The following is a 25,311-nucleotide window of genomic DNA, read 5'->3' as shown; positions in this document are numbered from 1 at the left end:
GTGATTGGATGGGGTTTTAGCCAATGGGGGTTGTAGAAGATTTATGGTAATTAGAAAAAAAAAAAAAAAAAGGGGAAAAAAAGAATGCTACGGTTGAACAGTGAATTTAAGGGTAGGAAAAATTATGTAGTCAAATTAAATAACTCATGTCTAAGTTGCGAAAAAAAATGCGGGTTATAAATATAAATAAATAAACTAGTTACATCATATGAAAATTAAAAAAGAGAAAAGAAAAAGAAAAGACAGATCGGTGAAATATGAACCCCGTTGCATCTGATAAATCCTTCTTTTGCCCTATCGCTGTGGTCTCCATTCGCCGACTCCAAAATTAACCCCAAATTGCTTCCACTTTCAAACCCTAGTTTTTCGTCTGCAACAAATTTTTCATCGCCTCTGTATCTATAAGGTTAATCTCTCTGATTTATGTTTCCCTAACTCATTCTCTTTTATTTTTCAAAACGTATCTGGATCTCATTATAGCTATACATACGTATATTAAATATGTTATCTATTAGCTCAATTCACTTTCTCGTTTGTTCACCTCATATCGTTTTTGGTTGCTGTGTGAATTGGATACCAGATTAACTCTTACACACGAGTAATTATTATTATCGTTTGGCATATGCTGTTAAATTATGCTCTGTTAAGTTATTGCTTTCAAAGTTTAAGGTCTAGGGCTTTTTATGTTGAGAAGTGTGTATTAAGTTGCGTGATGATATTTGTTTATTGATTGTTTGTCTTATTTATGGCAGAATTGAGTTGTGTGTAGTTTGAAATGGCATCTGTAGCAAGTCAACCTCAGTTTCGGTACACGCAGACCCCATCGAAGGTTCTTCATTTGAGAAACTTGCCCTGGGAGTGCACTGAAGAGGAACTGATTGAACTCGGTAAACCATTCGGTAAAGTAGTTAACACAAAGTGTAACGTTGGAGCGAACAGAAATCAAGCCTTTATTGAATTTGTAAGTTTTAATGGGAGGTTATGGTTATGTGAACGTAGTGTTATGAGTTTTGACTTATTGCTCTCATGTGTTATACTGTTTATAGGCTGAACAAAATCAAGCAATTTCGATGATTTCATATTATGCTTCGTCATCAGAGCCGGCTCAGGTCCGAGGGAAAACTGTTTACTTACAATATTCAAACAGGCAAGAAATCGTGAACAATAAAACTTCTGCTGATGTTGCTGGGAATGTGCTTTTGGTAACCATTGAGGGCAATGATGCCCGCCTTGTCAGCATTGATGTGTTGCACCTGGTAAGTAAATTTATTGCATGCACTGTATGATTTGAAGAGGTAAGTTATTAGTAGATGATAGATGCTGTGAAAAGAGTATTTGGTTGGTAGGTTTTCGCACGTGCTTGTTAAGTTTCATTGTTTGACATCAAATGTAAATGGATCAGCAGGCTTATGTCAAGGATTTATCTTCGATGGCTGCTTATTGCTTGGGGTGAAAGAGCGCATGTGTGTTTGTCTCCTTTTCTCCTTTCCCCTTCCTTAACACTCGCTCTTTCTTCCTACTTCATCTCTTCCTATCCCTTCACTTTTAAGAGTTTAGGATAGTTTGTTTTTAGGTTTGTCCAACTTTTTTTCGGCTTTTTGCATGATCTGTAATGGAGTGCTCTGCATTTCGCATTGTACTTTATGATGTTATGTTGAATGTTTGTTGTGGTTGCTTACTAGTCTACCTGAAATAATAGTCTACATTATGAGTACCTGAAATAATAGTCTACATTATGAGTTTTCCCTAATTGTACGATAAATATGGATTGAAGGTTGTCGATATTCAATTACGGTTTCTTGAAGGCTAGAGCCTAGACGTATTGGATTTTTAGTTTAAGCAAAGTTTAAAAGGGCAGGCACTATACTAACGAATAATATCTTATATACATCATATTTACTGAAATATGCATATCAATACCTAGAGCTAACCTGTGAAGGATTATATTTTAATTCGAGTTTTTTAGCTATAAACAGGGTGAATTAAGAGGAAGCATTGGGTGGGTAGGTAATCATCTTTATTCATAAACCCTTACGAAGATCTTCCAACACTATATTTACCAAGCTAATTAGTACCTTAGTAACTTTATATTATTTCTATTTTGTTTACAGTCTCCTACAACAATTACTCTTTCAATGAGAAGACACTCGTGTTACTTTTTTTAAGTACAAATTAAGCAAAAACAGAAGTTAACATGTAAATATGCTTCAAATATGTGATGTGGTGGCTAAAAAATGTATCTTAGTAATTTGTATAACTAATCTTCTGCTTTGCATACTTCACAAGTGTTTGTTTGTTGACAAAGTTTATTTTTTTAATATCTGCATATTGTCGTTGCTTGATCTAATACTTAAGAATTGAGCTGTTTTTGTCAATGCACTGGTATGATAGGACTATAGATGAACATTTATGCTATATGTTTTGGATAATGCTGTTATTTTTTCTCTTTTCTACAAATTCTAAAGGTTTAAGTTCTTTTTTACAAAATCTAAAGGGTTAAGTTTTGTAGGTGTTTTCTGCGTTCGGGTTCGTGCATAAAATTACAACTTTTGAGAAGACAGCTGGATTCCAGGTGTGTGCAATTGTATAGGAATTTATATTTGATTTTTCACCACAACATTATTAAGAAGTGGTCTTATCATATATCTGCTTTCAGGCTCTTGTGCAGTTTACAGACTCGGAAACTGCTACATCTGCAAAGGATGCTCTTGATGGTAGGAGTATACCCAGGTGGGTAAAATGTAAAAATGCAGCCCATAAACTGATCTGTATACAAGGTTTAAAAATCACTAGTTGGGGTCTAGTTGGCCAGGTCCTTGTAGGGATTAATCAGTCAAAACAGGGACTAATCGACGTTGACCAACTTTGACCTTGACTGTTTTTGACCGAATTTTATAGATTTTGAATGATTGACTGAATTAATTTGACTTTTGACTTGCATTGTAGTATAACATCAGTTAAACAATATTGTATCTTAATGGTCTTTTTGTTTGCACTATTCGCTAGGGTTTTTTTTTTTTTTTTTAATATACATACCAACTTATTTTTTCTATGAATTTGCAGCTATTTGATTCCGGAGCTAGGCCCATGTTCTCTAAAGATAACATATTCTGCACATACAGATTTGAGTGTAAAGTTCCAGAGTCATCGTAGCAGGTCAATATTTATGCACATTCTATGGCAAACTGCTTTTTATTCTCCATTCTGCTACTAATTTGATAAGCTTTTTTTCATGTTTCAGGGACTATACAAACCCTATGCTTCCTGTTGCATCCTCTGCAATAGATGCTACTGGTCAGGTAAGCAAGTGAACCGGTTTCTTTACATATGAAAAATCTCTTGTTTTTGTCTAATTATATTTTCTTGTTATATATCATGTTCTGTTTTGTTGCTATTGCAGTTCAGTCTGGGTATTGATGGGAAGAAGATTGAATCTGAGAGTAATGTTCTTCTTGCTTCTATTGAGAACATGCAGTATGCGGTCACGTTGGATGTGTTACAGATGGTATCTCAATTTTTGGTGCATATTCTTTTTTATGTTCAGAATTGTTATCTTAATAATTTCTGTATCCTGATTATATCAGGTCTTCTCCTCCTTTGGACCCGTTTTAAAAATTGCCATGTTTGACAAAAATGGAGGAGTTCAAGCTTTGATTCAGTACCCTGGTGAGTTACTTCATTCATAATCAATAAACATGTTTCCATATGAGGTTTGATTACACACTTGACACTTGGTCAATTATTGTTTACCGTTTTGCAGATGTTCCTACAGCTGTGGCTGCCAAGGATGCCTTGGAAGGACACTGCATATATGATGGAGGGTTTTGCAAGCTTCACATTTCATATTCTCGCCACACTGATTTAAGCATCAAGGTATTTATTATTTAGTAATATCAGACATATATATATATATCTTTTTTGGTGATAGTGCATTATATCAGATATGCTACTTACTATTATCATCATTCATCATTATCATCTTTCTAATATATCAGTTTATCTATTACTTATACGGGTTCATAAAACTTCAATTGGCCATCGTTATCATACGGAGTAGTAAAGTAATATGTGCAATGCGATTAATGTAACATTGGGTTGTTTTTGACTGGCGTTTACTAGATCAATAATGACCGGAGTAGAGATTACACAATCCCTGCTGTCCCGATGATGAACCCGAACCCACAACCCCCGATCTTGGGGCAACAACCACCATCAGCTGGGCCCCAGTACAACGCCGCCCAATACATGCCTCGCCCAGAAGGGTATGGAGCTCCTCCTCAGGCTACAGGAGGCTGGGTTCAAGGTCCACCACCACCACCAGCAGGGCCTCAACCAATGCAAATGCAGCAGCAGATGCAGATGCATAATCACCCTTACAGGCCACAGCATGGCATGCCATCTGAAATGGGTCCTGGCCCAAATTATTATAATGGTCAAAATGGCTACCCTCCACAAGGTGGGCCCCCACCTCGTTACCATCTGTAGAATCTCTCTTTTTATGTTACTTCTAGTGGTTTTATTTTCAAGTATTGTTTGTTATCTAGTTGTGAAAGTGTGCTGCAACTAGTACTGTTTTAGACCACATTATAGCTTCATCTTCGTTTTAATCTTCCCGATTTCTTTGTGAGTTGGCTTCCAAATTTGTGGAGTTTGGTTTGGTGATCTAATTATTTTATATCATCAAAATGCAATATTGAGGGAAGACACCTATATATCCGTATCCACCTACGTAGAATATGCTTTTGAACTAATTCTTTTGATCCGATTTTCTTAATAAAACAATAAATTATTAGTCAAATTCTTCTATATCTTTCGATCCATTTCTGAAAGGGCTTGTAATGATTTGATAGTCATATTTGTTTCATTTTACCTTTTAGTTAAATATTAAACGTTTTTACATTTTAAAATAGTTATTTGCCAAATTGCTCTCGCAAAACGCAAGGTCGTCTTTTGACATTGCAAAACAAGATTTATCGGTCATGGACGATAAAAATATAATTGCGTAGGCTAGTTTTTGTATTTTTGCTCCTAACTGATTACACGTTCACGTATACACAAACACACGCTCAAACATGCAAACAACGGCCATGATTATAATTTTCGCAATAGTTGCGAACTTGCGACTGGTTGATGTGTGAGACACTATAAAACGTCATTTTTTTTATTGTTAATTATAGATCGTCTACCTAGATTTTCAAATAACACAAATTAAACCAAATCGCATGGATCTTTAATATAACAACATTGTTACACCAACGTTTGATAACATGCCGGTTAGGGGGCGTTTGGTTCAAGGATTTCAATTCCCAGGATTTGAAATCCCATGGGATATGAAATCCCACAGGATTTGAAATCCCGGGATTTGAAATCCTATCTTCTGTTTGGTTCGAGGTTTTCAAATCTCAGAATTTGTAATGCGAACTCAAAACGAGAATACGATTGGAAAACGCAAACCCAAAATCGAAACGTCCAAACGGGAATGCGACCGTGATACGCGAACCCGAAACCGAAATGCGAACCCGAAATTGAACACGAAATTCGAACCCGAAATGCGAGCCCGAAACTCGAGCCCGAAACGCGAACCCAAAATGCGAACCCTAATCGCGTATCCGAAATGTGAACCCAAAACGCGAACCCGAAACGTGAACCCAAAACGCGAACCCGAAACGCGAACCCGAAACTCGAACCCGGAACTCGAACCTGAAACAGGAACCCGGAACTCGAACCCGAAAGGCCAACCCGAAACGCGAACCCGAAACGCGGACCCGGAAAGTGAATCCGAAACGTGAACGCGAAACGTAAATCGTAAATGTAAGATCTTAGAACATGGGATTTCAAATCCCTCATATATACAATGGATTTTCAAGTCCTTCATCTATGGGATTTCGTGGGATTTGAAATGCAAATCCCTCCAACCAAATCCTCCAATCAAACATGGGATATCATGGGATTTGAAATGCAAATCCCTCCAAATCCCACGAAATCCCACGAACCAAACGACCCCTTAGGTAATTCTTCAACATTTTACATCCTTAGCAGGTAAAAGATGTGCTGACAGAAATGACCAACTCTGTTAAACATTCTACGGTTGCATGAAAGTTCTTTTGATTTTCATTAGTAAATAACCTCACGTATTGGTGGAATGTACTCACCAAATAATCAGATTTTGCAACTCTATCAACATTCAACATTATCATTTAAAACTGAATCTTCATGCTCCTGTCTATAATAGTAAACTTGCTATATTCGAGTTGATTATCAACATATCTTATAACAGGGCCGGTCCCGAGAATTTGAGTGCCCCGAGCGAGGCGGGAAAAAAGGCCCTTACCGGTTTGGGTTTTTTCGATTTTTTCTGGATTCGACTTTGGTTTTAACCTTATTCGATATTTACGCGTTAGAAATTTAGCGGATAATTGCATTAATTTGTAAGTACTTAGTTTGGCTATATTAAATTTAGATACTCTAGAATGCATCATTCATTATTTTACATATCAAAATATGTAAGAAATAGAAAAGGATATAACATTCAAGCAAGGTTGAAAAGCTCTAGATTTCGATATTAAATTTAAAATTTTTACGACCTTAATTAGTTATGTTATTTCCATTATATTATTTATATAATTTAGATTAGATAGGAAATAGAAATAGGATTGGAAAAAATAATAATACAGTGTCACGAGGGAGTATATAACAATAACAAGAAATAGTAGGTATTAAAGAATTGAATTGGGATGATAACGATTATTATTTTATATTTAGGATGCTTCGTTTTTTTCGTTCTTGATACTAAGCTTCTTTTTGTTAAAATACCAAAAAGCAATTAATCTGCACATGTGAATTAATTTGAGGAAATAGAAATCTAGAAATATCTATGAAGGCACTTTGTGATGGAATTATAAGCTTTCATCCCACATCGGAGAGTTATATAACCAAACTGTTCTATTAATACAAAAGTCTTCGGTAGTAGTACAAATTATACAATATGTCTCCTCTATATGACTTTGGCTCATTAATTGATGATGACTTGGGTTTGTAAATAATTTGTTAATGAAAATATTGGGCCCCTAAACTTTATGGGCCCTGAGCACGTGCACTACTTGAACCCCTTACGGGCCGGGCCTGTCTTATAATAGTAAACTTGCTATATTCGAATTGATTATCATCATATCTTGAAGCTGCTTTCAATCGTGCCTGTAACTCATTGAAAATCTTTCAATCGTGCCTGTAACTCATTGAAAATCTTTCTAGTAAACAACTTGGTAAACTTGCTATATTCTAGTTGATTGTCAACGTATTTTGAACGCCACTGCTGTAGAAGATGAAATCACACCAACTTGCTATATTCTAGTTGATTGTCAACGTATTTTGAACGCCACTGCTGTAGAAGATGAAATCACGTGCTTGTCATGCTTTTCCCCAATTTGGCATCACGTGAGCTGCACGTGTGAACTATTTTGAATAACACGGATCAATTCCTTCCCCTTCAAACTATTCTTGCCCTCAAGAATCTGAATTGAAAACATCAAACGCAGGAAATCGTTGTGCTAATTCTTCAAGTGGTTCCCATGTAGCATCTTCTATCGTTCCATTCTGCCATTGAATTAATCCACACACTACTGCTCGATTGCCCCTTCGTAGTAATTTCCTGTCTAGAATTTTAATTGGCACAACAGAAATCAATCCACTTTCATTCAATGGTGAAAGAAGACCCATTGTAGAGACCCGTCCTAATCCATCCGGACGAAGTCCATCTCGATTATAAACAATTCACAACAGTTGACTACATCGCGAGGTACTTGACCTCTATATGATACATTTACAAACATTGCATTCGTTTTTGGAAAAGACAATCTTTCATTTCATCGAAAGTTGACGGCATGCATACCATTTCATAATATATCTAACTATAATTGACTTAATAATAATCTTGATGAACGCGACGACTCGAATGCAACGTCTTTTGAAATATGTCATGAATGACTCCAAGTAATATCTCTAAAAATGAGCAAATGCACAGCGGAAGATTTCTTTCATACCTGAGAATAAACATGCTTTCAAGTGTCAACCAAAAGGTTGGTGAGTTCATTAGTTTAACATAAATAATCATTTCATAATTTTAATAGACCACAAGATTTCATATTTCCATTTCTCATAAACATACGTCCCATACATAGAGACAAAAATATCATTCATATGGATTGAACACCTGGTAACCGACATTCACAATTTGTATATAAGAATATCCCCATCATTCCGGGATCCTCCTTCGGACATGATATAAATTTCGAAGTACTAAAGCATCCGGTACTTTGGATGGGGCTTGTTGGGCCCGATAGATCTATCTTTAGGATTCGCGTCAATTAGGGTGTCTGTTCCCTAATTCTTAGATTACCAGACTTAATAAAAAGGGGCATATTCGATTTCGATCATTCAACCATATAATGTAGTTTCATTTACTTGTGTCTATTTCGTAAAACAATTATAAAAACAGCGCATGTATTCTCAGTCCCAAAAATATATATTGCGAAAGCATTTAAAAAGGGAATAATGAAACTCACCTAATATATTTTGTAGTAAAAATACATATGGCTATATTGAACACTGAACAATGCAGAGTTGGCCTCGGATTCACGAACCTAAATCATTTGTATATTTATTAACACATATATTCGTAATCGAACAAGCATATATTTTATTGTTAATGATATAACTTTTGTATTAATAACCTATGTATATACTTTATTATTAAATATATTTATTTTGTATATTTAAGATACATAAGAATTTTATATGATTAAGTTATGTATTTTAATTATATCTTTATATATATATATATATATATATATATATATATATATATATATATATATATATATATATCACTTGTTTGTTAAATCAGTAGTTATAATAATTCTATGATAATTTTTATGTTAATGTTAGTAGCTTTTAATAAATTAATTAATTTACTAATAATGATAATGAAAATTATACATTTTGATATTAATACTTAGTACATAGTAATATTATTCGTAACAACTTTATTAATTATGGTAATCTTTAATAGTAATACTTTTATAAAAATAAAAATTCTAAAATGTTACGAATACTAATATTAATAAAAAAAATGATAGTAACTTTTATTATTTTCATTATAAGACTAATAATGATCCTCATAATACTTAATGTCATTACTTAATAATAACATGATAATATTATTACTCATAATATTTTTGTTAACATAATAATAATGATAATAATAATAGTAATAACAATATTCTTAGTTATAACTATGATTATAATAATAGTAATGAGAATTGATAATTAATACATATTAGTAATTAGTACTAATAATAATAATAACTATAATATTTAATACCAGTAACAATAATTAATGATAACATTAATAATAATAATAATAATAATAATAATAATAATAATAATAATAATAATACTACTTGTACCAATATTAATAATAATAATAATCATAGTGCTTAGTGATATTAATTAGTAATAACGAAATGATAATAATATTAATCCTATTATTATTTTTATTAACTTAATCAACATCAATCATTAATAATAATAACAATTACAATAATAATATTAATAATAGTAATACTAATAACAATATTAACAATAAGAGCTACCTCATAGAGTATTTTAAAAAGAAAGACAGCCCTTGTAGGGCTCGAACCCGCGACCACCATCCAATACACAAGCCCCCTTAACCATTCCACCATTTCATCTTTTCTGTTATTAAAACACAGCAGAAAACATTTAACTCAACTAAACTGTTTCCCTTCTTTTTCTCCTTCCCATTCGACTGAACACTTTCGGTAACCAAAGATCAAACTCAAAAAAATGTGTTTTAAATTTTTAAACGAAACAGAAATATTCCGTGTGATTGTTACTGATTAACAAACGAAAAAAAAATATAAAATAAAAAATATATATAAAACCGACGCTGTGAAGAAGATATAACTCAACTCGCGATTTTGATTTCTAGGCGGTTTTAGAACAAACTTTCTACATAAAATAAGTTTTAATTCTTCCATATAATCTTTTTGTATCCACAATTTAACTTAAAACCTAAAAACAAAATCGAATTTGATCAAAAACAGTATGTTTGACTTTTCTTAAAAATAACTTTGACCTCCAATTTAGGATTAATTACGAAAAATTAGATGATGAATAATTGCAGGTAGTTTACATAATAACTTTCTAAGAACACTGCAATATTGTATCTGAAAATCATTTTCGAATTCGTATGTTTTGAAAATTTAGGAGAAACAGAGATATCGGTTTATATAAAAAAAAATACGTTTGATTCTTAAATTGAACAAAGGATGATTTGATTTTTAATTGAGAGTAGTGATAGAAGAACTGAATGTATTAATTAAATTCATCGAACTAATCGTTTAATATATAACCAATTTAATCGACACATTTTTAATTAAGAAAATCAAATAAATAAATAAAATATAAAGTAATTTTTGAAAGTAACAGGTTCGTACATTTGATACAGATTTGTAACCACTTGAGATATAAACAAAATTTATAACAGCTGGAAAGCTATGTAAAGCCAAACTGATTCCCTTTATCTAATTAATATAAATTATACAATTAATTTTTAATAATTAAGTAATTATACATTAATAATAATAATATTAAGAATTAGTAATAATTAAAAATACTGTTTTGTACTACAAGGATTATTAATAATGGAAATATTAATATTAATGATATTACTAATAGATTGTGTTATTTTCTAATAATAATAACTATAATGATATTAATAATACTATTATTGATAAAAAGTAATAGTAATAATAAATATTCTTTAATAACAACTTAATCTTTTCGTAATTTTACTAGTAATTATGATATAATTAGTGATAACAATAATACTAATAATATTAGTAATGTAACAAATCAATTGTATCAAATTTCATAATTATGTATTATACAAAATAATAATAATAACCTTGTTTTTAATATTAAGTACTTATTCTAATAATATTAATGAAAATAATAATAATAATATTAGTAGAGATGTTTAATTACATGCGTTAAATTTCATATCCATATCTTATCTATAATAATATAACTAATACAGAGGTTAGTTATTATTATTATTAATATTAGTATTAACAATAATGACGAAAGTAATAATAATATTACTATAACAACTATATTTTAACTTATTAATAATATATTTATAGTTATGTAATGTTTAATAATAATAATATATTATATAATAACTTTTATTGCTTCTTTATTATTTATAAACTATATATATATATATATATATATATATATATATATATATATATATATATATATATATATATATATATATATATATATATATATATATATATATGATAATCATACATGGGAATCCTATATATTTAAATATAGATTCGTCTTAAATTACACTTAATTGTCTGATATCTTATTTTACATTTTTAATTCTAACGTTTTAAATTATATTTATAATTTCAATTTATTACATGTATTTATATGTATACATATTTATTTACAAATAATTGTTCGTGAATCGTTGAGCACAGTCAAAGGGTAATTGAATATATGAACATTGTTTCAAAATTTTTTAGACTCAACATTACATACTTTGCTTATCGTATCGAAATCATATAAAGATTAAGTTTAAATTTGGTCGGAATTTCTCGGGTCATCACAGTACCTACCCGATAAAGAAATTTCGTCCCGAAATTTGAGTAAAGTGGTCATGGTTAACAATTAAAATGTTTTCATGACGAAAATTGAGTTGATAGATAGAGTTTTATCATCATTGAGTAATATAGATAAAACAATTCGATTACTCGAAGCTTACTAATGAAGTTATCACCAAAGAGTGAAATGAGTAAATGCAGGTTCGTCTTAATCGGTGACGTAGTCACGGTTGATTTTAGAAAATAAGGTGCATCTTAACTTTTGACGTTGTCTTGATTGAATTCCGAAACTCAAGGGATTTAAAGAAAATCTTCGAAATCTAAAAGATTTGATTCTTCGGCGAATAAGGGAATTAAGATCTCTCGAATTAAATGCGGTGATCTGTTTTGATTACTCTGTCTGATATTTCCATTATAAATTAAACTCTTCCGTTCCATTATTCTCACCCTTCCTATACTTTCCTTCTTATTTCATACATCCAAAAGATTCTGAAAATGCTTAATCCAGTTCTGATCCTTGTCCTCATCCTTATTATCGCAACAATTATTCTCCTTTTCCAACTTCCACCAGAGGAATCTGTTTTCTTCTACTTCGCCCTTGAGGTTATAGTGCTTTTAATCCTCCCGTGTCTTTATGTTGCTATAAACATTGATATAAACGGTTTGTAATTTATGTATTGTTATCGGCTTTATATCTTTCCTTATACTTCGAAGTCCTTGTTTCTGTTTTCTATAATCATTGTCATTCACAGTTAATGCTCTCTCCTATTTGCTGTGATTTATACCCCCCATTTCAATTTCGGAGATTCATTCTTTTGTTTTCTCTTCCCGACTTTAAATCAAGCGAATAATGGTCCAGAATTCGTAGACATAGAGTTTTGAATGATTATAATGTTCTAAGCAGGAAAGAACGTGATAGTACGATTTGATTTTCAAATTTATCAACATCACGGAAGGTAGATTCATCAAGAATACATTTTCATGATATGTTCATAAGTTAAGTAGAATGAAAGAGTTATGTAACATGACACATGATGACGGTATGGTCTACTGTGAACCATCATCACGTTTCATTAGAAACTCAGCATGACTTACTGTAATATAATCACGTTGATCAAGTGTCATTATATTATACTAACTCATGCATCAGTTCCCAACATTACTTCAATAACATTCATATTTTAAGCTCGAAAGTTTACATAATATAGAAACTAACAGTTTCTATATGATGTAACACTGATAACACGAAGAGATTAATGATTTCAGATAAGAATGGTTATAAAAAAATATCTTCAGAAGTATGGAGGATATTTATAATGAAAGATACGATGATATCTTAGAATTTCTAATATCGATGGATGATAAAGAAGATTTATCCGTAAGGGTTTAGATTCGGAAGCAAGGTATTCGCTAAAGATTTCATCAGAAACAGAATCATTTAGATTCTTTGAAGTCAAACTTATTCTTTGTGATTTGTCCACGGCTTTCTTCATAGTTTCGCATAAGCTGCTTTTCGGTACTAAATTTTCTATTGAATGTTTCCAATATAATGATACACAGGAAGCACGAAGAGGTAACTAATTTCGGACAAGAAGAGTTATGAAAATATCCTCAGTAATATCGAAGATATTTATGATGATATTTTGGGATTTCTAAGTTCGATGGTTGATGGAGAAAGATTTTCCGCAAGATTTTAACATGACTTCGGAGCAAGATATTCTTTGAAGTTTTCATCGGATCCAGAATTATCTGGATTCTTTGAATATATGGTATGATCCTTGTATTTATCCTCGGTCTCCTTTGTGGTTAGCTCCATCCGTTTTCCAGTTCCAACCTTTCCGAGCTTTTCCAACATACTATGCTTTATCATCAAACTTCCGATGATTAAGGGCGTTTATAGTTGTCTATGGTTTCTGCTGCTTCATTCAGCTTTTTCAACATTCAGAGTATTGATTTGTGACTGAGTGCTTTTCAGAATTTCAGAATGAGAGATCATAATTCTAAACGATAAATGTCATACATATAACTGTTGATGTAGATATGCTGTGAGTTTTTCAAAGTACTGATTGCTGATTCCCGGTAATTGGTATGGCAGTTCTCGTCACAAGATACGGATGAGTATATGATAGGGTTTCAATGAATAATTATAATGATTTGTCAGAGAGATTTAAGCCAAGAAGTAACGAGGTTGCTGGTATGTCTGTTGGTAATATGATGGAATATAAAAGAATTCTCCGGTATCAAAAGGGTAATCGTATATATCAGGATTATAGTAAGACTACTTGGAATGAAAAGTCGAAGTTGACTTGCTGGAGCTGTGACAAAATTGGCTACCTTGAAAAGGGATTGTAAAGTTATTTTTGCTAATAAATGCCAAAAGATCTGACGCGGCTACTTTTAACTTTTACTCAGTTGCCGAGAGTTTCTCAGGTGCATAACTATATGCATAAATCTTTCATTCCGTAGATGAAGTGCGGTTGATTCATCCTATCGATTGAGGCGTTTTCAAGAATCATGAAAGGTTTGAAAGCAAAATGTAATCGTGAAGATACAAATGAGGTTTAAGATGAAATCAAGTGGCAACTTGAAGAATTGTTTAGTTTCATATGTTATAATCAATATTTTAATTCATTTTAATTGTCCAATGTTATTAGTCCACAGTCGATAGTCCAATAATTCATATATAGTTTAATATATAATATTCGAATTATTTAATACGTGTCGTGACCCGTATACGTGTCAGACTCGATCACAACTCAAACTATATATATTATTGTAGAATCAACCTCAACCCTGTATAGAGAACTCGATCATTACTGCATATAAAGTGTCTATGGTGATTCCAAATAATATATATAGATGCGTCGATATGATATGTCAAAACCTTGTATACGTGTCCCGATATTTAAAGTGCGTAAAATAAATAATAGAAAATTTAAATAACGATAAATAAAGTGCGTAAAGTAAATAACAGAAATTAAATAACAATAAATAAAATTGCGAGAATTAAATTGCGATAAAATAAATGTAATACGGAATTAACAGCTAGCTAGGAACAGTTAGCTAGGATTTTGTTAGCGTGGATTCTTAACAAAATTTCATATTGTTAATTAGTCTGTTTCTAATCAATTTTTATTGTGTCCATTTTTTTTTTCATTATGCCACTTGTTGGATTCTGATGTCAAAATCCTAATATGAAATTTGAATTTGAATGAAAATAGTTATTCTTTGGTGAACGGATACGTATATCGGTGGATGTAAGTAGGATAGTATATGACTGTTGAAACAGATTCGAAGAACGTACAATGTAACTTATTAATGTGAAATTTAAATATTCCTCGGGTATTACCTACCCGTTAAAATATTTTCACCATTAACAGCTTGTACAAGAGAATTTTTAATTACAATCTTTATGAAAACATATATACATATATATTTTCTTCAGATGTATTCATGGATTTAATGAGTTAATATGATATTAAACTCATTTGCTTTTCGGTTGGAACTGGAATAAATAATCTATAAAACTTTAGAGATTACATATTCGCCATGTCGAACGAAGATAAATGAGGTAGAACGATACATAGAACAAAGATCATACTCAAAGTACAGATGATGATATTGAAGCATGGATTGTTGATGGTACTAGTGCTGTTATTGATGGTACTGTTGGTGCCACTGATGTTGCTGAAGCTGGTACATTTTGCACCATATTCTTCGAATTGATTATTCGAGCGCGAAGTTCGTTGGCTTATTACTCCAGGATGATTGTCGATCGGAACGAGCGGATGAATAAGGTTTAGAATTGTGGATAGAATATAATCTTGTCGAGTTACCCTGGAAATGAGACTGAAAATGGTGTCTCGAACAGGTTCACCGGTAAACGCTTCAGGTTCATTGTCAAGAGGTGAATTCGGTTGGTGGAAGGGATTGCCTTCTGCGCGTTTCCATTAATTAAGTCGACTACGAACCCATCAGATGAATTGATAATGGCTGATTGGTTGATTCATGTCGATGACGCTGTTTTTCGTAGCTTAGGTGAACATCTATGTCGGAATAGCTGTCGGAATAACTATCGGAATAGCTATCGGAATCTGAGGGACTCGAACTGGTTGCAGGATTCATCTCGTACGATCAGATGAAGGATTTTCGATAAGAAATAGATTATAGGATGTTGATTAGTACCCTGCAATACATAATTTACATATGCATATATAATACTAAAATCCCATAAGTTACGGAGGAATCTACGGAAGTTGTCTGGCAAAGTTACAGTAACAGATACGCTAAGATATGAAGTAGCAGATATGCTAAGATATGAATTTTGTCTATACACTATTCATGCAGTCAATGCAGTAAAACGTGTCTAGAGTAAGAATGATAAGCAATTGATTCTCTAAGAATGATAAGCAGGTAATTTTTGACACGAAATGATAAGCAAAACTTTTGCCATGCAGACACGGTCGAAGTTCAGACTCACTAATGCATTCTAACGACTATTAGTTAGACACACTAATGCAAGACCCGGTTCGCTAAGACCACTGCTCTGATACCAACTATAGAGACCCGTCCTAATCCATCCGGACGAAGTCCATCTCGATTATAAACAATTCACAACAGTTGACTACATCGCGAGGTACTTGACCTCTATATGATACATTTACAAACATTGCATTCGTTTTTGGAAAAAACAATCTTTCATTTCATCGATAGTTGACGGCATGCATACCATTTCATAATATATCTAACTATAATTGACTTAATAATAATCTTGATGAACGCGACGACTCGAATGCAACGTCTTTTGAAATATGTCATGAATGACTCCAAGTAATATCTCTAAAAATGAGCAAATGCACAGCGAAAGATTTCTTTCATACCTGAGAATAAACATGCTCTCAAGTGTCAACCAAAAGGTTGGTGAGTTCATTAGTTTAACATAAATAATCATTTCATAATTTTAATAGACCACAAGATTTCATATTTCCATTTCTCATAAACATACGTCCCATACATAGAGACAAAAATATCATTCATATGGATTGAACACCTGGTAACCGACATTCACAATTTGTATATAAGAATATCCCCATCATTCCGGGATCCTCCTTCGGACATGATATAAATTTCGAAGTACTAAAGCATCCGGTACTTTGGATGGGGCTTGTTGGGCCCGATAGATCTATCTTTAGGATTCGCGTCAATTAGGGTGTCTGTTCCCTAATTCTTAGATTACCAGACTTAATAAAAAGGGGCATATTCGATTTCGATCATTCAACCATATAATGTAGTTTCATTTACTTGTGTCTATTTCGTAAAACAATTATAAAAACAGCGCATGTATTCTCAGTCCCAAAAATATATATTGCGAAAGCATTTAAAAAGGGAATAATGAAACTCACCTAATGTATTTTGTAGTAAAAATACATATGGCTATATTGAACACTGAACAATGCAGAGTTGGCCTCAGATTCACGAACCTAAATCATTTGTATATTTATTAACACATATATTCGTAATCGAACAAGCATATATTTTATTGTTAATGATATAACTTTTGTATTAATAACCTATGTATATACTTTATTATTAAATATATTTATTTTGTATATTTAAGATACATAAGAATTTTATATGATTAAGTTATGTATTTTAATTATATCTTTATATATATATATATATATATATATATATATATATATATATATATATATATCACTTGTTTGTTAAATCAGTAGTTATAATAATTCTATGATAATTTTTATGTTAATGTTAGTAGCTTTTAATAAATTAATTAATTTACTAATAATGATAATGAAAATTATACATTTTGATATTAATACTTAGTACATAGTAATATTATTCGTAACAACTTTATTAATTATGGTAATCTTTAATAGTAATACTTTTATAAAAATAAAAATTCTAAAATGTTACGAATACTAATATTAATAAAAAAAATGATAGTAACTTTTATTATTTTCATTATAAGACTAATAATGATCCTCATAATACTTAATGTCATTACTTAATAATAACATGATAATATTATTACTTATAATATTTCTGTTAACATAATAATAATGATAATAATAATAGTAATAACAATATTCTTAGTTATAACTATGATTATAATAATAGTAATGAGAATTGATAATTAATACATATTAGTAATTAGTACTAATAATAATAATAACTATAATATTTAATACCAGTAACAATAATTAATGATAACATTAATAATAATAATAATAATAATAATAATAATAATAATAATAATAATAATAATAATAATAATAATAATAATAATAATAATAATACTTGTACCAATATTAATAATAATAATAATAATAGTGCTTAGTGATATTAATTAGTAATAACGAAATGATAATAATATTAATCCTATTATTATTTTTATTAACTTAATCAACATCAATCATTAATAATAATAACAATTACAATAATAATATTAATAATAGTAATACTAATACTAATAACAACATTAACAATAAGAGCTACCTCATAGAGTATTTTAAAAAGAAAGACAGCCCTTGTAGGGCTCGAACCCGCGACCACCATCCTATACACAAGCCCCCTTAACCATTCCACCATTTCATCTTTTCTGTTATTAAAACACAACAGAAAACATTTAACTCAACTAAACTGTTTCCCTTCTTTTTCTCCTTCCCATTCGACTGAACACCTCTGGTAACCAAAGATCAAACTCAAAAAAATGTGTTTTAAATTTTTAAACGAAACAGAAATATTCCTTGTGATTGTTACTGATTAACAAACGAAAAAAAAATATAAAATAAAAAATATATATAAAACCGACGCTGTGAAGAAGATATAACTCAACTCGCGATTTTTATTTCTAGGCGATTTTAGAACAAACTTTCTACATAAAATAAGTTTTAATTCTTCCATATAATCTTTCTGTATCCACAATTTAACTTAAAACCTAAAAACAAAATCGAATTTGATCAAAAACAGTATGTTTGACTTTTCTTAAAAATAACTTTGACCTCCAATTTAGGATTAATTACGAAAAATTGGATGATGAATAATTGCAGGTAGTTTACATAATAACTTTCTAAGAACACTGCAATATTGTATCTGAAAATCATTTTCGAATTCGTATGTTTTGAAAATTTAGGAGAAACAGAGATATCGGTTTATATAAAAAAAATACGTTTGATTCTTAATTTGAACAAAGGATGATTTGATTTTTAATTGAGAGTAGTGATAGAAGAACTGAATGTATTAATTAAATTCATCGAACTAATCGTTTAATATATAACCAATTTAATCGACACATTTTTAATTAAGAAAATCAAATAAATAAATAAAATATAAAGTAATTTTTGAAAGTAACAGGTTCGTACATTTGATACAGATTTGTAACCACTTGAGATATAAACAAAATTTATAACAGCTGGAAAGCTATGTAAAGCCAAACTGATTCCCTTTATCTAATTAATATAAATTATACAATTAATTTTTAATAATTAAGTAATTATACATTAATAATAATAATATTAAGAATTAGTAATAATTAAAAATACTGTTTTGTACTACAAGGATTATTAATAATGGAAATATTAATATTAATGATATTACTAATAGATTGTGTTATTTTCTAATAATAATAACTATAATGATATTAATAATACTATTATTGATAAAAAGTAATAGTAATAATAAATATTCTTTAATAACAACTTAATCTTTTCGTAATTTTACTAGTAATTATGATATAATTAGTGATAACAATAATACTAATAATATTAGTAATGTAACAAATCAATTGTATCAAATTTCATAATTATGTATTATACATAATAATAATAATAACCTTGTTTTTAATATTAAGTACTTATTCTAATAATATTAATGAAAATAATAATAATAATATTAGTAGAGATGTCTAATTACATGCGTTAAATTTCATATCCATATCTTATCTATAATAATATAACTAATACAGAGGTTAGTTATTATTATTAATATTAGTATTAACAATAATGATGAAAGTAATAATAATATTACTATAACAACTATATTTTAACTTATTAATAATATATTTATAGTTATGTAATGTTTAATAATAATAATAATATATTATATAATAACTTTTATTGCTTCTTTATTATTTATAAACTATATATATATATATATATATATATATATATATATATATATATATATATATATATATATATGATAATCATACATGGGAATCCTATATATTTAAATATAGATTCGTCTTAAATTACACTTAATTATCTGATATATTATTTTACATTTTTAATTCTAACGTTTTAAATTATATTTATAATTTCAATTTATTACATGTATTTATATGTATACATATTTATTTACAAATAATTGTTCGTGAATCGTTGAGCACTGTCAAAGGGTAATTGAATATATGAACATTGTTTCAAAATTTTCTAGACTCAACATTACATACTTTGCTTATCGTATCGAAATCATATAAAGATTAAGTTTAAATTTGGTCGGAATTTCCTGGGTCATCACACCCATGTCAGTAGGTAATTCCCCTTTATGTTCTTTAAGTTGAGATACATGAAATACATGGTGCACTTGAGTAGTAGGAGGCAAGTGCAACTTGTAAGCAACTGCCCCACTTTGTTCTACAATCTGAAATGGCCAATAATATTTTGGAGATAACTTGCTATACTTGTGTGATCTAAGAGTAACATGTCTATGTTGCTGCAATTTGACATATACCCATGTACCAAAAGGAAAAGCTTTATTTGTTCTTCTTTTCTTCTTTTGTCTGCTTAATTCTTCATTCTATCTTGGGCTCTTTTGAGATGAAACTTAAGAATAGCAATTGCATTTTCTCTAGCAGTTGGTGATCGATCAATAGCTTCCACCCTACTATCTTTCGTAGTGTAAACAATAGGTAGAGGATGTGGTTGACCATAGACAGCTTCATAAGGTGTTGTTTGAATGGGAGAGTGGTAATTAGTGTTGTACCAATATTCTGCCAAAGTTAGCCATTTTGACCAACATTTAGGCTGATCACTTGTTATGAACCTCAAATAACTTTCTAAACACCTATTCGCCACCTCTGTTTGACCATTTGTCTGGGGATGGTATGCAGTAGATAAGTGTAACTTCCCCTGCATGCATTTGAATAACTCCTTATGAAAAGTACTTAAAAACACTTTATCTCTGTCACTGACTATCACTTTTGGGAGTCCGTGTAGCTTATAAATGTTATCAAAGAAACATTGAGCTACTGTAGAAGCTGTGAATGGATGAGCTAGTGACATGAAATTGGCATATTTACTTAAACTGTCAACAACCACAAAGATGACACATTTACCCTGTGAGGGCGGTAAGCCTTCAATGAAATCAATTAAAAGTTCAGCTCATATGGTAGTAAGTATGGGTAGTGGTTGCTGCAAGCCAGGATACTTACTTAAGTCTACTTTACACCATTGACAAACTAAACACTTTCTTATATATTGCTTAACTCGTTTCCTCATTTTCTTCAAGTAAAAGTAAGTTGTGATCTTTTGCATAGTAGAGGTGACCCTGAATGACCACCACAAGGAGTATCATGGAAATAACTGATTATTTCTAGCCTCAAGGGTACATTAGAACCCACCACTATCTTGTTTTTCCTGTATGGTCGAGTCATCATTGGCAGCTAATTTTGAAATTATGTCTCGCAAGTCCACATCTTGGTCTACACTTTGCTTGATTCAAATACATAGGTCACCAGCAATACTTGAAACTTGAATTTTCAACAATGTAGCATTCCCCTGGAATCTATAAAGTGTATTTGCCACTCCATTTTCACTACCCTTTTTGTACACAATGTCATAATCAAACCTAATTAGTTTTGGTAGCCATTTTTTTGAGCTGGTGTGGACAACCTTTGTTCCAATAGATGTATGCGACTTATGTGATATATCTTGATGATGAAAAGGTGATCCAATAAATTCTCTATTATAGGTGGATAGTGCTTGGTGCCTTTGTGATAGAGCTTTACTCATGAAAGCAATAGGGTGACCTCTTTGTTGTAATGCTGCTCCAATTCCCACCCTGGATGCATCTGTGTCAATAGTAAACTCCTTATTAAAGTCTGACTATGCCAATACTGGTGCCTCTTGCATCCTTTGTTTAAGTTCATTAAATGTTGTAGTAGCTAATTCTGACCATAAGAAAGAATCTTTCTTGAGTAAGTGAGTCAATGGCCTGCTGATCATAGCATACTTTCTTATAAACCTCCTATAATACTGTGTCAAACCTAAGAAGCTTATCAATTGTTTAACTGTTTTAGGCATAGGTCAGTTTCCATGACTTCTATCTTTGTTGGATCTAGAGATGACAATGGATCGGATATGGAGCGGGTGATGCCGTATCCACATCCATATCCATTTAATTTTTGTTCATCCATATCCATATCCATATCCGTTTAGTTTCAGGTCATCCATCCATATCCATATCCAGTGGATTAAGCGGGTTAATGGATATCTAATGAATATTAAAAAATGTTATGATATTTTCTAGTATGCGATTAAAATAAAAATGTAGTATAGCAGAAATAAATATAACATGACATATTTAAAATCTACCCATAAGAATGTGTAATCTTTGTCGAAGATATAACAAAATTTGTTAAATGTTACTATAACACATGTATTATGAAAAATTAAATATGAAATTTGTAAGTTTATTTTATTAGATATGTGTGTTTTATTGTAATATATTATAGTTATTTCATTATAAGGTTGAAAGCAAAATAATATAACGGTAAATGAACTTGTAATAGTAAATATTTAAATAGGGATGGCAATGGTCACCCGATCGGGTGGATATCCACCCGATCCACCCGCTTCGTGATGGATATGGATGAACCTAAATGTATATGGATACGGATATGGATGAACCTAAATGGATATGGATATGGACATGAATGAAAAGTTTCATCCATGGATATATCCATTACCACCCGAAATACGTATACAAATACATAAATATAGATATATTCTTATATATTTACTATTACAAGCTCATTTACCATTAGATTTTCATTTTGCTTTCAACCCTATAATAAAATAACTATAATATATTACAATAAAACATGTATATCTAACAAAATAAACTTACAAATTTCATATTTAATTTTTTATAATCAATGTTTTATAATAAGTTTAGCAAATTTTGTTATATCTTCGACAAAGATTACACATTTTTATGGATAGAATTTTTAATGTCATGTCATATATATTTTTGTTGTACTACGTTTACGTTTTATTCGCATATTAAAAAATACTATAACATTTTTTTTAATATCCATTGGATATCCATTAACCCGCTTAATCCATTGGATATGGATATGGACGGATGATCTTAAACTAAATGGATATGGATATGGATATGGATGAACAATAACTAAATGGATATGGATATGGATATGGATACGGCATCACCCGATCCATATCCGATCCATTGCCATCCCTATATGTAAACATATATCTATATTTATGTATTTGTATATGTATTTCGGGTGGTAATGGATATATCCATGGATGAAACTTTTCATCCATGTCCATATCCATATCCATTTAGGTTCATTCATATCCGTATCCATATCCATTTAGGTTCGTCCATATCCATCACGAAGCGAGTGGATCGGGTGAATATCCACCGGATCGGGTGGCCATTACCATCCCTAATTGGATCTGTTGAAACACCCTGTGCAGAAATAACATGCCTCAAATACTCCACTTTTGAAGTAGCAAATACACACTTTGTCATTTTAGCAAACAAAGTGTGTTGTCTCACAACCTCTAATGCCATTCTCAAATGTTCAATGTGCTCACTCATAGTGACACTATATACTAAGATATCATCAAAAAAATACAAGGGTAAACCTTCTCAAAATTGGTTTAAAGATATAATTCATCAAAGGTCAGAAGGTTGAAGAAGTATTTGTTAGGCCAAATGACATCACTAGAAATTCGTACCGACCTTCATGGGTTCTAAAAGGGGGTATATCTGCCTCATACATTCGAATTTGATGGTACCCAGATCTTAAGTCTAACTTAGAATAAATTGAAAAACCACTTAGCTCATTAATAAGTTCTTCTATCTATGATAGGAATAGGGAACCTATCTTTAACGGTTTTAGCATTTAATTCCCTATAGCCAATGCACATTCTCCAAGTGCCATCTTTTTTTCTTGACCATAACCATAGGTGAGGCAAAAGGACTTTGACTTGGCCTAATAACCCCATTTCCAAGTAATTCAGACATCATAGACTCTATTGCATCTTTTTGTGATGGTGGGTGTCCATAGGGTCTAATATTCACAGGCTCGGCTCCATTTATCAATTTAATCTTATGGCTATACTGTCTATTAGGTGGCAGTATAACTGGTTCAACAAAAATGTCAGTAAATTCATCCGGTAAGTGGTTTATACCTGCATTTGCTTCCTCTTGTCCATTGAACATGTGCCATAAGGTTGCTGGATATATGTAAGCTGACATAGCATTGAGTTGCACCTCTAGTTTCCGTATGGATTTATGCAATTATTTCCCTTTAATCCACTGCATACTTGACCTCTGTCCTCTAAATTTCACCCCGTGACCACCATAATTGAAAGTCATCTTGAGATGATCAAAATTCCAAACTATGTCACCTAGTAACTTGAGCCATTGTATTCCCAACACCATATCACATCCCCCAATAGGTAGGTACAACATATCACTTATAAAGGTTTTCCCTACTAATCTGCCACTTTAATGCTTCACAAACCCATGCATTATACATCTTATTACCTCCTGGAATCATGACTGGCAAGGTTGCAAAACTCGGCCATCTTGGCCGATCAATCGGCGTTAACTTGTCAGAATAGTCTCAACAAGAATTCGGTGGCAAACTTGTTCATTTATTGGTCAACGCCGGTTAAACGCAGATATGAAAATTTTTCGTTTTCTTTTTTCGTTTTTCTTTTGTTTCACACCTTATTTATCTTTTTGGTAGCCGAATTTGTGGTGGTAACTTGGAAACTATCTGATTTACTTGTCGGCATCTTGTGGTGGTTGAATTTGTTATGTCCAATTAAAAACAGTCCCCATACTCGACCCTTGATCCATTTACCCGGCTCGAACCCGACCCAAAATATCGGGTGTCCCATCGGTTACGTTTTTTTTTTTTTTTCTTTTTTTTTTTGCCATCCCTACATATGTTGGACCTGAGAATAATTTCAAATTTATGACGTTAGTTATGACATAAATCTCAAACCAAACCGGAATTCATGGTTTCAACATATATGAAACCAGACCAGACCAAGAAAGTTGTCTTGCAGCCCGGTTTGGTCCAATTTGGCCTAGTCCGATTTGACTGTTTCGATGTTTTTTTTTCCTTTTATTTTCATATAATATAATGAAACTGAACAAGTGAAATTGAATTCTTAAGTCTTCTTTGAGAAAATTGGGAAATATAAGCTGGTGTGTTAATTTCAGGTTTTGAAATTGTTTGTCGAGTAGTTGTTGATCGATTTTGAACAACATTTATTCAAGATTCTACATCAGATAGTTTAGATCGAAGAATTTGATTTTTGGA

At 31.1% G+C, this 25,311-nt stretch overlaps 2 protein-coding genes across 4 annotated transcripts; one reads left to right on the top strand and one right to left on the bottom strand.

Annotated features, from left to right (window-relative positions):
• The first annotated feature begins 233 nt into the window (after positions 1–233).
• LOC139893352 (polypyrimidine tract-binding protein homolog 2) lies at positions 234–4,718 on the top strand. Of its 3 annotated transcripts, XM_071876513.1 has the most exons (11): positions 234–406; positions 753–961; positions 1,047–1,256; positions 2,510–2,572; positions 2,657–2,730; positions 3,064–3,156; positions 3,242–3,299; positions 3,401–3,505; positions 3,585–3,666; positions 3,761–3,873; positions 4,120–4,718. In XM_071876513.1, the coding sequence occupies exons 2-11, from the start codon at positions 776–778 to the stop codon at positions 4,483–4,485; spliced, it is 1,350 nt and encodes a 449-aa protein (XP_071732614.1). In that variant the 5' UTR covers positions 234–406; positions 753–775; the 3' UTR covers positions 4,486–4,718. The 3 variants fall into 3 exon arrangements, with proteins under 3 accessions (XP_071732614.1, XP_071732616.1, XP_071732615.1); XM_071876515.1 differs by lacking the exons at positions 234–406; positions 753–961 and adding an exon at positions 1,406–1,463 and having other exon boundaries at positions 1,082–1,256; XM_071876514.1 differs by lacking the exons at positions 234–406; positions 753–961 and adding an exon at positions 1,403–1,463 and having other exon boundaries at positions 1,082–1,256.
• Positions 4,719–20,506: 15,788 nt separating this feature from the next.
• LOC139889913 (uncharacterized) lies at positions 20,507–23,570 on the bottom strand. The gene is made up of 3 exons (XM_071872824.1): positions 23,411–23,570; positions 21,448–21,792; positions 20,507–21,075 (listed from the first exon to the last, which is right to left on the bottom strand). The coding sequence occupies exons 1-3, from the start codon at positions 23,568–23,570 to the stop codon at positions 20,507–20,509; spliced, it is 1,074 nt and encodes a 357-aa protein (XP_071728925.1).
• Between the last annotated feature and the right edge of the window lie 1,741 nt (positions 23,571–25,311).

The sequence above is a fragment of the Rutidosis leptorrhynchoides genome, chromosome 2 (genome assembly GCF_046630445.1).
Source record: "Rutidosis leptorrhynchoides isolate AG116_Rl617_1_P2 chromosome 2, CSIRO_AGI_Rlap_v1, whole genome shotgun sequence".
Lineage (NCBI taxonomy): Eukaryota > Viridiplantae > Streptophyta > Magnoliopsida > Asterales > Asteraceae > Rutidosis > Rutidosis leptorrhynchoides.
The sequence above is the reverse complement of the archived record's forward strand: the minus strand, read 5'-3'. Positions and strand labels throughout refer to the sequence as shown.